The sequence below is a fragment of the Struthio camelus genome, chromosome 19 (genome assembly GCF_040807025.1).
Source record: "Struthio camelus isolate bStrCam1 chromosome 19, bStrCam1.hap1, whole genome shotgun sequence".
In the NCBI taxonomy this organism is placed as follows: domain Eukaryota; kingdom Metazoa; phylum Chordata; class Aves; order Struthioniformes; family Struthionidae; genus Struthio; species Struthio camelus.
In genome coordinates, this window is record NC_090960.1 from 9,839,048 (window position 1) to 9,853,328 (window position 14,281).

Below are 14,281 nucleotides of genomic sequence, written 5' to 3' on the forward strand. Positions count from 1 at the left end.
AAGTCTGGGCAGAACCGGGAATCAAATCCTTTAATTTCAAGCTGACTGAGTGCATTCAATATCATTACACAATGCTGACATGTAGTTTTCAAATTTAACTAATTTTTTCTAAATACATTCACAAATGGGGCTAAGCCACCCCATTGAAAACATTCCCTGTTATTTCAATAGGGCCACTTCCAGCACAGGTTGAACAGTAAATATTCTTTAGAGTAGAAATCTGCTCATTGTTAAATCATTTGTGCAGATAAATATGAAAATTCAGTTCACACTAATTAGTGTGCTCCTAAAGCAATCTAAAGCAATTAACAATTGAAATAATCTGAAACATCTATTAATTTACTGTATACAAGAAAAGCTTAAAATTTCATTTGCACCTTGGACAGTGATACATCTACAGGCTACAGCTCACATCAACAAGTCTTGAGACTTGTTTACACCTCAGTACAGAAAGAGGGGCAATCTGGTGGATTACCCTCTTGCAGGTTAACGTGCAGTTTTTATATTTAAGTAGGCAGAGGCAAGAATCCTATTATAAACAAGTCTGCCTCAGGAAGTGATTGATATCCATCCTGCACCAAACGGCTGGTTCGAATCAGCCCTTTTGTAGCAGAATCTGCTCAGACTCCTTTGGAGCTACCTCCTCCCACCTCGCCAGGCAGCAAGTTTGAAGAGAGCCTGAAAGCAGCCTTCCAGTTGGGGTCAAAGAGAATAGAGTAAATCAGAACAGAAATGCTTCCAGTTTCAAATACATGAGCAGTTGAATGCTGGAGACACCTCATGCATCCATCATTTCTAACTTGGAATGCTTCTAGAGAAAAATGAGGAATGTAATACAGGTGCTCCTCAGACGCACACAGATTACGCTCCACCTATCTCGTATGTGGGGCACCAACAGGCTGTGCGTGCAAGGTGGACGTACCTAGAGTTTCAGGGTGTCTCAGAATACAGTCAGTACCAGTATCCCATCCACGCTGCAGAACAACTGGAAATACTAAACATTCACATTATGTCAGACAACTTCCTTTTCCACTTTGAAAAGCTGGAAAAAAATGCAAGGACTCTGGCTATTTTTCTAGCAATATCTGGAAATTGCCAGTGTGTATTTATTCCTTAACACGTATACAGCGAGATCAATGTGTCCAGGACACCTCAGACCTACTGGGCATGTACCCGTCCTGAGGACAAATACACTAGAGATGCCCCAGGCCTAACATGCACGTGCACACACCAATTTGTATCAAATCCATACCGGCTCTAACATAGCCTAGATACATCATATTCACTGTACATATGCATTCATTTTTGTTGAGGGAACTAGAAGTATAGCTTCTTATTTTATTTGTATTTTGGGGAAGAACAGGTTGCATTGTTATTTTACTCCTTTTAGACACCTCTATTAAAACATCATGGTCAACTGCTTGTAGAATATATGCCTGCAGGTGAAGTTAACATACCCCGTTACGACCATGAGAAATTAAGTGTACTCTTCACTCACTGGCAGCGCTTCTCACATCATGGGACTAATGTACACATGTCAAATTGACTAGGGCCCTGTGTAAACACAAAGTCTTGGCTCTACTGGCATACACATTTATGGTACCAAACAAATATTTTAAGTGCAATACTAAAATAGTAACAATTTTGTGGGCCAGAACAATGTTTTAAATAAACTAATAAAAGGACTCTGAAATTCTGGCATGATTCACATTCTACCACAAGAGAAGGCTTGTTTATGCTACAGTCCTAACACGAGTGTAGAGATACCTAGGCTATCATTTTAAATCAGCCAACATGAGTAAGTGTAGTGCCAACACAGATTTCAGCACAGACCAGCTTCCCCTCCTACTCTGCTGTGGGGATGTATTCCAAGTGTCGGGTAGCATCACCCAGAAGAATGGTGTATGTAGCCATCTCAAAGAAAACTGAAATTGAAATATTTTGACCTTAGATTTCAAGGTCTGAATCCTTCCTGGGTTAACTGAAGATAGTATAAAACTAAAAAGTGTTCATTTCTATTTAACTGAACAAAATTATTTTGCAAATGAATACTTTGAGGAACTAGGTTCTTAAAAACATACAAAAAATAAGGACATTGTCACCACTTCAGGAGACTGCAGTTTACAAACTTTCACAGATTTTATCATTAGAAAAATTTTGAAGTTTCACATCCTACTTTGGATGTAATTTGTAATATTGGAAACACAAGCAGTCCCACGAGAATGGCAATCATTTGTCCTCAGAAACAAGCAGATGAGAAATTTGGACCCCAAAAAATCAGAGCGAATGATTCCTTGCTCAGATAAACCCAATTAAAGTCTTGCTGTAGAAAAAAAACCCCACCACTAGTTGAGTCTGATTTCCTGCATACCGATTTAGAAGAAAAAAGAAAACATACTGAACTTAAAATTTACATTTCAGCTCTTTTAATACCCCCTTTTAAATCTAAACATGACTTTTAATATGCAGATAGTGTTTTTCTGAGCGAGTTTCCAAAAGACAGCCTCTTCTTTGGAAGTTTTGGCTTTGATCCAAGAGTTCAACTACCTGATAGCAAAGCCTGGGTTCATATGGAATCAGAAGCAAGCTCTTCATTAATTCAGTTTAAGCCAAACACATTTTTTATGTCTCCAGGGCCACCGTGAATTCATGCCGTATATGAAAAACAGCTTTTAAATTATTCAGAAACATAAGGAAAACAGTTCGAGCAGTTTCCAGACTTTCTCCTTTTGAAATTCTTCATGAAATTTTCCTAGATAAAAGCAAACTAAACTCCGTCTGCTATTTTGCAGTCATTTTACTGTAGCTAAGATGAAGCCAAAGCAGCTCTGTTCAATTTGCTGAACGCAGTCTCACAGAAAACCTCTTTTGTGAGAGCGTTGCAGCACAGCAGGTCCATTAATGACGGAGCGTTCCTTAGGAAGCTTTTCACCGTTCCTTGCAAAGCATCTATAAAGATTTAAACAAGCAAGTTCACTAAAAACACTATGAATAGAAAAAAAGCACAGAGCACAGCCTCTCCGTCTGTCAGTGTTTCCGGACTACGAGCAGCGGTGTCCCCGCGCAAAGCCAGGCGGCTGTATTTGTTGTCGGGGTTGACAGCTCCTGGTTGATGGGGCTGTCACCATAGCAACTTTCAGGGAGGAACTCGCAATGCACCCAAACGAACTCCAAAGCTAAATTAACTTATTGCACGTCACCAGTGAGAAATGACTGTTCAGAGGTAATTTTCTGTACTAATATGTAATAGAGTTAACTCTCTAAATTGAATTAAATTAATTAAATGCCACTCCCAGTAAATCAGATTCTATTACATGAATGTTAAAAGAAAATTAAAGATGTTTTAATAAAGATTACTAATAATAACTTAATATTATTACTTCAGGTTAATTCAAAAATTCTGCTCAGTTTATTTTAGACACACGTCTTCTCCTTCCTAGGAAGGAATACCTCATTATCCCCCCCACACTACTCACACGCATTTCATATAGCTGTACTTAGGCTTATCCAAAGGAAACAGCACTAGCAACCTAAGAACTGCTCACCCGTGAAATATAGCTTGGTTTACTATATGAAACCCAAAGGGTTTTCCCCCCCGCACTTACGTTGTTGGTGATTTCCCAAGCCTTCTAAGACCACGGTCACTTTCCAAAGAGTTTTATTTCTACTGAAAACTTTTTGTAATATGTGGTACTGCAAAGAAAGAGGAAGAGACCGTACTTGTCTAGGGAGGTCAGAAAAACAACACTTCTTTAATGGCTTTACAGATCTACCTAACAATATATTATTATCTTAATGTTGTAAAATACTGTTTCTTGCACATTAGGAAAGGACAATCAGCTGGGAGGAAAATTTAAGACACCTCAATTTCCTAATGTAAATAATGGACAGCTTATGATTGTAAACTGATGGTATTAATGCTGTACTGGATGACCCTGACTTAAATTGTTAGGCGTATTAAAGAGTCACTGAAATACTTCAGGCAAAAATGGGCCTTATTTAACATTAATGATCTTATGGAATTACAAACTACCATTTAAGTATTATTACTTTAGTTTCAAAAAAGAAGCACTGTTTATGCATGACCTATAAGAGGAGACGGCTATTAACAGCAGAGGGAGCACAAGGTATTTCCATATTTACCACTGGCAATGACGACATTGACGTCAACTCTATAAGAACCCAAATACCAAGTTCAATTCAAGTTCCATTAAATACACCTAGGAAATTCAGTTTTTCCATAAAAAGAATTCTGTGTAAAGTACAGTAAATAAATATTTTAAAATATTTTCTGAATCTCAATTTAAAAACAGGCATAAAATCAGACATGAATAGCAAAGGTGCATCTTGTCCCAAATTCCAAGAAAAGGTGTCAAAAAGTGTAATATTAGAGGTAAAAAAGCAAGCTTTTTGAAAAACTTCTTCTGAACAAGCCAAACAACCCAAGATCTCAAACAACCACGGTGGGATAAGACGTTTTCTGAGGCGAGCCTCACTCGCCTACAGTAAACGAACAGAAATCTGACCTGCCTGAGAGATCAGCTCCCTTTTGGGCTGGAGAGCTAGAGACTACAGCAGCAAGCAGCTGTCAGGCACTAAAGGGTCACGCCGGAAATTTTAGCGGTTTTTGTATCTATGATACAACACAGGGGAAACCTTCCCAAAGAGAAGTACTGGGCAGAGCTACAGGCAGGCTCTGTACAGTAATGAACACACTGTACCAAAGATTTCTGAAAGTTACATTCAGGGAAAGGTGAGGCAGAGACACAGCTTCTGGGTTTTGCTGTTTGGCAAGGGAGAAGGAGAAGAATACAGACCCATGGTTTGGTTAATTTTTGCTTGGAAGGAAGAAAGTATGTCTGAGCTAAACGACTGAGGCGACTGAAGACCTCCCGCTTGACCTCCCACAGTGAGTGTTGGACAAGATTAGAAATACAACTATACCACAAAGGAAAACAAAAAATTACTCTTGGAAGACGGCAGATAGGATCCACCAAAATTCATGCTTTGCTACGTCAGATACACAATATTAAACGCTTTATGTTCTTCCTATTTCATTCTGAAAACTCTCTCTTGTTGAGGGGAGGAGTCCCTACTCCTCAGAGATGTCAGCCACAGAAGAAAAAGGCTTCAGATGTAAATCAGAGAAAGGACTGAGAGCGTGGTAGGACAGTCTACCACCTCCAGCACAGTAAGGAAGTTTTCTCATGTTTTGTCAGTTAGGCCTAAACAACTGCTATGGGAACTGCTGGAAAATTACATCTTAAAAACAAGCAACACGTGACTGTATACTTCAGAGGACTACCTGCAGAGAAAAAATGGTTAACAGTCAAAAAAGCATGGTGGGGGAAAGGAGAGCTGGAAGAAGACACTCCCACATCATCAATTCAGGATCCTTATAGGATTAGCCAGCTGAATTTCAGGGACAGATAACTAAACTAGCAGAATTAACACCAGCACAGCTATGAAATAGTTTGGCTCTGTAAAGACTGGTGAACAAAGACAGCAAAAGCAGCCAAATTGTAAGTTATGTCAGAAGCGTTAAAGGCATCTGAAAACAGGAGGATGGATCTTCAGGGAACTCTATTATATGAGTGCGGAGAATTACTTCTGCCAATATGGGAAGCAGCAATCAAGAGCCTGAACCATACCTGAAGTTCAGCTGTTCCTCTTGGGCAAACAGGAATAATAGTTGCTGACATGCTCTGGGCAGCTGAGGAGTGCCCCGGGCATTTGGCGTTGCCATTAAATGCAGGTCCCACAAGACGACTTAGCATAAGCCACTGCTGCCATGCCACAAAAGTTAGGGAAGGATGCTTATAAAGCAAATCTCCTCCTCCTGTGGTGATCTTGGACCTACAGTCAACCTCATGAGTAATCACCTCTTAGGAAGCTAATGCATGCCACACTGCCTAACCCAGTTCAAGAATAACCTGAATGATCAGGTGCACAATGCAAAACCAGCAGAACGCTTTGGAGTATTTGACAGTGTGAGCTAGTTAGATAGACATTTTAAGTAGTCCTGTAGGATTTTTAAAGTATGGGCTACCATCTTTAACAATTCAGGAGAAGCATTAGAATTAACTTGCAAAACATAATGAAGTCAGGAGGCAGAGTAGAGGAACACCAACACCAGATAGTCAATAGAATACAAGGTCCCTCAGGCCAAAGACTCCACATACAGCGTAAAAGCGGCAAAACACTTTTTCATCACCTTCATTTTGCCAAAATCATCTTTTTCAGCATTTGTAGCAACTAGCCCAAGAATGCAAATTAGCATCAAAAAAGCAGATTTCCTCCTTCTGGAGGAAGAGATCAAGACAAGTGAAGTTGGAGAGTTAGCGTACAACTCGAAACAATCCAGCATCTTGTGTACAAAACCGAGCTAAAACATTTTCCCTCTCCTGATGCACCTCTACAAGCTTATGGCTCGCAGATCTTATTAGATATTGCATTTGTGTGGGACACAACTGTCCTCTGGGTAGTAAGATGACAATCTAATAATGGACAGCGGTCACTACACTGCAAGTAAAACATAAAGCTGATAGGTTTTCACAGAGATGGCATCAAGGCAGCTGCAGAGAAAATTTCTCATGAAAGAACGATCTAAGGTGAGATAGGCCTCAAGGCAGAGAAGAAACTGCCTTGATGTACATGTCCGTTTAAAATAAGTGTAAAAGCTAATAACAGAAACTACTTCAGAAAGGAAAGAAGAATCAACTTGATAAAATAGGTGAGCAGTGCTATAGTGCCATTCACAAGTAAACAAATCCCAGAATCTGCAGAGCGGGTAAGAAAAACAAAGAGGTGCAAGGGTGCCCAGGTCCATTATTCTCAGTAGATAGAACACGTAGTAATGATATGTTAAAAGAGAAAAATGCATCAGATCTCAAGTATCTGGGCATATATGCTGAGATGGAAAAGAAATATCAGATAATATTTTATTGGAAAATAATTATTTTCCAAGCAGGCTGATAAAAGAATGCAGGCTATTGTCTAAACCGTTGTAATGCCAGAAAGTGTCAAGTTTGACCATTTCACAGTCTATATGTTTAAATATACCGCATTAGGCAATGCCCATTACTGAAAAGGAGGTCTATCACTGCGTACGAAAGTAGACACTGTGGACAGATAAATAACCATAAAACAGCATGCAGTTTGATCATAACTACCACTATTACCATTGTGTAGCAGTTAAAATTTATATTCTAGAATATACAGTTGTCAACAAGTGTATTGGCAGTTTGTGTTGTTTTTTAGAAAGCCAGCGAGGAATTTATCTGATAGGCATTGCCACCAAGAGGTACCCAGAGAATTAGGTCTAGATTAGAAAAGCCAAACTGGTATTATCTAACTTGTTCTAATTCTCTCTTCACAAAGTACTCTTGTAGAGATAACGTCCCAGACTTGGAATTTATTGTGAAATGGACAATACAATGAGAAATCTGATGAAAGCACGCAATCCCACCGCCTTTAAACAGGATATCAACCTTTACAACATTTAGATCATTTGAAAAATACTTGTAATCAACGAGGTCTGGTGTTTGAAAGCTCCAGTTTTCAAGCTGTTGAGAAAGGGAAGGGGGAGAGGGGAGAAAAAATACAGGTAAGGTTGTCACTGTCCCTGAATTTGATAAACCCAGATCATTTCCTCATTGACAGAAAAGACAAACCACACGGAAGACTAGCGCTAACTGTCTGTAATCATGTTATGAGCACATGCCTAAATTTGCTTGATGACAAACTACAGAAGATTCTCACTATGGAGTACAAACAGTACCACTGAGGAGTGAGTTCTAAAACTATCAAGGGCCTTTGACCTGAGCTCCTGATTACTTCTCTGTCCCCAAATAGGAACCTATGAAGTCTTCAAGGCAACCACCACTGAAGGGGATTGGTGGTGCTCACTTGAGCCGTAAGAGAAAGAAGTAATTTTATGCAAACAAGTCAAAGCACTTTGCATCACTTCAGGAGGGCAGCTGTGCTTTTTAAATCGTGCTCAGAACAGGAGCACATTGGGAAAAATATATATTGCATTTTCGAAAAAAAAATTGAAGTTTTTTTTTTTAAGGAAAAGTTTTTGCCAAAAAAAATGCACTGCTTGTTTCTGTGCCTCACTGCCCAAAAAGAGGTTCTACTTGAGAGCTGGAGAAGAGAGCTATAGAAGACACCAACCTTCAGAATTCTCCATCCCTGACTGCCGGCTCGCGGTGTCAAACCTTGACATACCCTCTCTCCTGCAAAAGGACACCAGTGCTCAACACCACAACTAGTCTCTAGTTGGGCACCTTCAACTAGAAAAGTACTATGACCAACATGAGAAGTGCTCACAAAGGAAAATACAGCTTTCAGTGTAGCAAAAGTTATCCATACACTCATGTGTTACTTTAAATTTATTCTCTTCCATTTTATAATAGCTATGCTGACTTGAACCAATTATGATGTTGCTTATACTCATGAGAGCAAAAAGCATCCTAAATATCACTGAACTATTGTCAAGGACTCAAGGATTCCCTGCCAGAGCCATCCCACTATTAGCAGGAAAACAAAGGGTTTTTTTCTGTATTAATTCACTCTAAGCCTTCCAGCTGATTCTTCTTGCTCTGTCTTCTTGAACATAAAAAAAATATCTCCTCCTGTGTGCTTTCCCATCTTTTCAGTATTTTCAACTATTTTTCACCCAATATTATGGCAGGGACTCTAAGAATTTTGCTCACAACCCATTCTTTGAAGATTCTGTCTCTGTCAATAGGTCAGTTCTCAAAAAACCCAAGTTCGTGTTTGTTAAAAGATCCTTAAAATAGCAAAACAACACAATGGTAGCACTTATCAAAGAGAATAACATTATTGTGTTATAAAGCCCTTAACATATGGCACTAGGTTATCGTTACGTTATCAAATGACTGCATATTAAGATCTAATTGAAGAACTTATTACAGTGCTCCCTTCCTTCTGCAATGATGATTTATGGCACATTTTGTCACTACAATGTTAAGCAGTTCAGTACAAACATAGCACTTAACTAACAAGATGGCAGAGGCAGATATTCAAGCATAAGCTATAAATACTCAAATGAGTCAGAGGTCACAAGGCTGTTGTAAATCACACCTGATTTGTAGGCTGAAGCACATTTTCTAATCTTGGATAAAAACCTCTGCTGGTCACTGCAATCGTGTGACACGAACTAAAAAACTCAAACCAGAGTTGTTTTGTTTTTTTCCCCACAGACTAACCACGTTACACACTATTATAATTCTACTAAAGGATAATGATGAGATTCCCTAAAAAGTCTACCCTTTCCTGTTTCCTGATGGAACTACAGTTAAACCTCAGAACCTGCAAGCATGGTCAGAAAGACCGGGGTCATCAATGGCTCGTACATACAGCTGCATTTCTGCAGAAGTGAGTGTAGGTTGTAGGAAGATAATTCGCATGCAGGCCAACATAAGCAGAGAACATTAAAACAGCACATTTGGGCAGGGTAAGGAAAGAATCCCTTTAAAACTATACAACAATCTACATGTTTGATTTGGAGATGAAAATATCTGGCTCTGAAGGAAGGTTCGTCAGAATAGAAATGCCAAAGCAGGAGACAAGATCTCAGAGCTTTCTATCTACCCCTTTTTGATGCCCATTTATAATATAGTTGACCATGTTCCTCCAGATGAAATATGAAGTATTGCTTGTGGTATAAAAGATGCAATGCTAATTTTAAAAGGTATCTGAAAAAGCATTCAACATTTGCAACACCACAAATAGTTTATCACAGGCAACCACACGGTGTGAAATGCTCTCTGTTCTTTTAAGTCTCCCCTCAAAAAAAACTTATTAGACTAAAGGAAAAAAGATTGTCCAGACTAACATTTCTAAGGAAATATTTTGGTAAATACTTGATACGTTCAGCTAAAAATGGTACATACTTAACCCTTTTAATTTCTGTTGGCAGATCTAACACTTACCTTCATTGTGGATAACGCTGGAAGAAGGGATCGGTACCTCGTCTTTCAATTACTGTGGTGGCTGTTAGAGCAACCAAGTATCATCAGACCATTTTTAGCTATTTCACACCAGCAGGGTATCTTTAACTTCTTCAGAGGAAGTGCATAGCGTTGAGCTGGGATGGGAGTAAAGGAGGCAGCGCCTCGGTCAGCTGTGTGCTGGCTTATCCCGCAACAAGGCGGCTCGAGGCAGAGCGGGGAGCAAGATGCATTGACCTCTGTATTTATCACAAGCCTATTTCTGCTCTTAAAAAGTCTCCTACAGTTACGAAATAACAGCCATTTACCTCGCCAGGGACTATTTATCATAGAGCGCAAAACTCTTGTTGGTTGCTACAAAGGAATGTTTTCACTACAAAAGCCTTTTTATAAAAAAAATTATTCATCAGGTACATATAAAATGGCAAGAGTTTACACAACTAAAATAAACACTAATAGGCTGTGTTCAGTAGTCCGTTCTTGAAAAAAATTACCATAAAGAACAGTAATATGAAAGTACAAAGCAGCGTGCAAAAAAAATACGTTCACTCCCCACCTCATGTAATTCTGCAGCGCTCCTCACCAGTGAAAAAGGAAGACAATTTTCATTTGTTTTCAAGTAATTGAGAAACATTTCAGCTGCTTATCAGTTCTCTGAATCTTTTTTTTTTTTTCCTCCTTTCACACGTTCCCTAGAAAGGCCGCAAACAGCGTATTTATTAAAGACTCGGCCTAATAAAAATACTCTAGCAATCAATGCCTCAGGAAGACAATGAGACGCTTCAGAAGCTGTTACGGAGGGAAGACTTAAAGCGTTGGATCCTTGTTTAAACGGAAGCAAGGAGCCGAGCTGTTTAAACAGCAGCAAGAGCCGCGTAAGGGAGCGCTTCCCCCCTGCCCCAGTAACTTCAGACGCAGCCCCCCACCTCTCCTCCACTGGTGGAAACGCGTGTTTATTTTGGAAGAGTTTTGTGCTCCACGTCACAAATGGAAACATTCAGCCACGTTTGAGGTCTCAGAGCAATATTTAACTGACAACACACCATCTACACGCAGCTGCAGGAAACCTCTTTCCTCCTTACCCGCTTCTCTTTCCTGAGGCCTCAGCAGTGACCGAGCGCGCAACAGCCTGGTGTCATTTTACAGCAAATTGTAACCACACATACAAAATATATGAGTTAATTACTAGATAGCACAGTATCTTCACATTCTCCATTGTGCTAGAGAAAAATCTCAATATTGATGAAAAACATTTTGAAAGCACCTTGATCACATCACAGGTTTCTAATATAGAACAAGGCAGCCAAGACGGCGAACCTTTTCCATTGCTTGTCAAGTCCCAGTCTGTCCCCTTCTACAGCTACTTCTGTACGTACTTTCTCCTTCAAAAATACAACTGATACCGAAAAAGAAACAGTACAGACATATGGTCTTGAAACAGCAACCGGAAAACTGTTCCATACCCTATCTCTAGTTGTGTAATTTTCTTTATACGTCTCCAATAAGACCCAAATGGTGGAAGCACCTCTCGTTGCTCTAGCAACCCAGTAACAGAACTGAACAGCACTCGCATGAAATTAAGCAATTTTTTTCTAAGTTGCCCCGTTCTGAAGCAGGACACAGCTCCCCTTGCATATCTAGGCCATTCCCAGTTTATGGGAAAGGTCACAGACAAATAGTCGCGTCCGTACTGCAAGCTACTACATTTAGCCACGTTTATAAACACCTTACCTACCAAAAGCTGGATATAGTAACGCTCTGCAGAAGGTTCCGTTCCAGTACGGTTTTAACCTTTGACTTAATGCATCCTGCGCAGCAGCATGCAGTATCTGCTGCAGTCAATTCATCCAGTTCTGTTGGGTAATCCTGTCTTTACAGCAAAGTTCTTTTAACTCCTCTGTCACAAACACTAAATAAACAAACTTAATTCATGATAATTCCCGTGCTGTCTTTTGAAGACAGTGGCGTTTGTCATTCAACTTTGACAGCGTAGCAAAATAAAATACTCTGTACAGGACTGCACTAAAGTTCACAGTTAACTTTGAATGTTCTACTTAAAAAGTGTGGCCATTTTTTTCTTCTCATTACTTTAGAATAAATACTTTCTATATTTTAAGATATTCCTGCTAATCTATCACAAGCGTATGTACCTCTCGCCTAATAATGAATAAAAGAGAGCCGTATCATTAGGTGGAAATAGGAAGTTCCCATATGCCATCCTAAAACATTCAGTAGTTGCCCATTAAAGGAAATTTTTAAAAAACAAGAGTCATCCATGTGGCTCGAAATAGCCACTAATCCTTGAAAGACTATGGATAGGAGTTTGGATTCGATACAGCCAGGTCAGTTTATTCCAGAGAAGCTCAACTACAGAAAGGTACATTACCGCTTTCTGAAGGATGCAACGGTAGAAGCCAGGAGTGCTGGCTCTCTAACATAACTCCATTTACTCTCCTGTTCCTCCCACTTCCTCTTATTTTACTGTGGGAGTAGAGGACTCTTAAATACAAAGATAACGGACAAAAATCAAACCAATGGAGAAATACAGGCCCTAAATTTGAAAGAAATGAACATGTGAGCCTAGCTGAGAAATGAAAATGATTATCAAGCCACTTAGGAGACTTGCATTAAATTTGACATTTTAAAGTAATTAAAAAATAGCTATCCCAACAAAGACACAATAATATCCCACATAGGAAAGCAGAAGGCCTTCTTGTGTTTCAATATTAACAGAAATCAACAATCATTGTATTATCATGTGAAAATGAACTTAATTAGTTACTTTGACGACAAAAACATCTGTCATTGAATTATGGTATTAAAAAGTCGTTACAATACATTATGAAAACTTCTGACACAGAAATGAGCTAATACAGAAAAAAAACGTAATATTGTGGAAACAGAAATATTCCATTTAGATAGAAATCAGTCCTATGTAACTTAATAATTTTTTTCATGTACTCAAGATTTTGAGGCGCTTAACTCCTTTTGCTACCTTCTCTCCTGAAAGCATAGTCCACTGATATAAACTAGGTAATAAGTAGAACTACAAAATAGGTAATGGGGCAGAAGCAGCAGAATTCAGATAAAATAATTCCATTTCACATTTTGTACATGGGAAAAATTTCTATGGAAAAGGACAGTTTCAGTAAACTAGGTGTAGTGGTTTCTTCATAGTGTAGTAAGAAGGTTGGCTCTGCTCTAACTTCCAGTCTGGGGAACCCAGGAAGCTCTACTTGTCTGTCACCTAATTAGCCAGCAATAAATACAACCCTCAGCATTGTGTGGTGGCAGGTAAATCAAAGGACAGGCTAGATAAAAAAAGTAAAGGCCAACAGCTGCAGAAGGGAGGAATTACCTATGCTCTCTTCCTCAATTTCTTCTAAGATTGTAGCTTCACCAGCATTTCTCCTAGAGCACATATCTAATAGTTCACTGCCCCAAAAAGACAAATGCCTTGCTTATCTCTGCTGCTCCCTGGACTCTTCTGCAAGCCAGTTCAACTCACTAACCAAGCAGAAAACTCACACAGAAATAAGAAAAGGAGGGAGGAGAATAGCTTTCTCGTAGATTTGATGAATTGAATTTACCCACTAGATTGAGCTGATGTGTGCCAACAGAAGCATGTGCATATAGTGGGGGAGGTTTCCCCTTTTGGGGGGCAATTAGCTGTCATTTGAGTTAGCTAAATAACTACTAACAGCCAAATGGGAAACTAGATTTGTGTTGACATTAAACAACAAGGATGACATACATTGTGTTCTGTTTCATAGCATTCAATCTATATATTCATGTCAAAAAGGTGCTGCACGACACCCAGTAAGATCAGCGAAGAACAAGCATACACTGAGAATTCCAACGTATATAGTCAGCTCCTCCCACAAAGCTTTAGGAAAAAACTATAGTAATAAGATAAGTCTCTCTCCCTTATAAAAAAAACATAAAGAAAAGTAAGACTATATCTTTAAACAGACTTACAAAAAAATAAAGAATAAATGTTAATTTACCTTTGGTTTTTTGTTCAGCAGCCTGAAAAAAAGAAACAAACAAACAAACAAAATCAATTCCTTGTCAAATTCAGCGATAGGTATAATTACAGGGCTACAGTCCTAACTTTTTTGCAGAAAATGCTTATATAAACCAGGTATTAGTTTCTGTTATGGATTTGAGAATGTTAGTTTAACTCCATGTACGAGGAACGTAAGAAAGGCTATTCCCTGTCTGAAAAAAGCCGAAAGCAGATGCCTAGGAGACAGTATAAAACACGGCGAGCCATATGATACTACCGCCTTATAGCCCTCCAC

At 39.1% G+C, this 14,281-nt stretch overlaps 1 protein-coding gene across 11 annotated transcripts in view; it reads right to left on the reverse strand.

Annotated features, from left to right (window-relative positions):
* Positions 1–14,281, reverse strand: part of TNRC6C (trinucleotide repeat containing adaptor 6C) — a 357,433-nt gene that overhangs the window by 76,218 nt on the left and 266,934 nt on the right. For all 11 annotated transcript variants that reach the window (XM_068914208.1, XM_068914209.1, XM_068914215.1 and 8 more), the window contains one exon: positions 13,985–14,006. In XM_068914208.1, the coding sequence (XP_068770309.1) occupies positions 13,985–14,006 (22 nt within the window). The remainder of the gene's footprint in view (positions 1–13,984; positions 14,007–14,281) is intronic.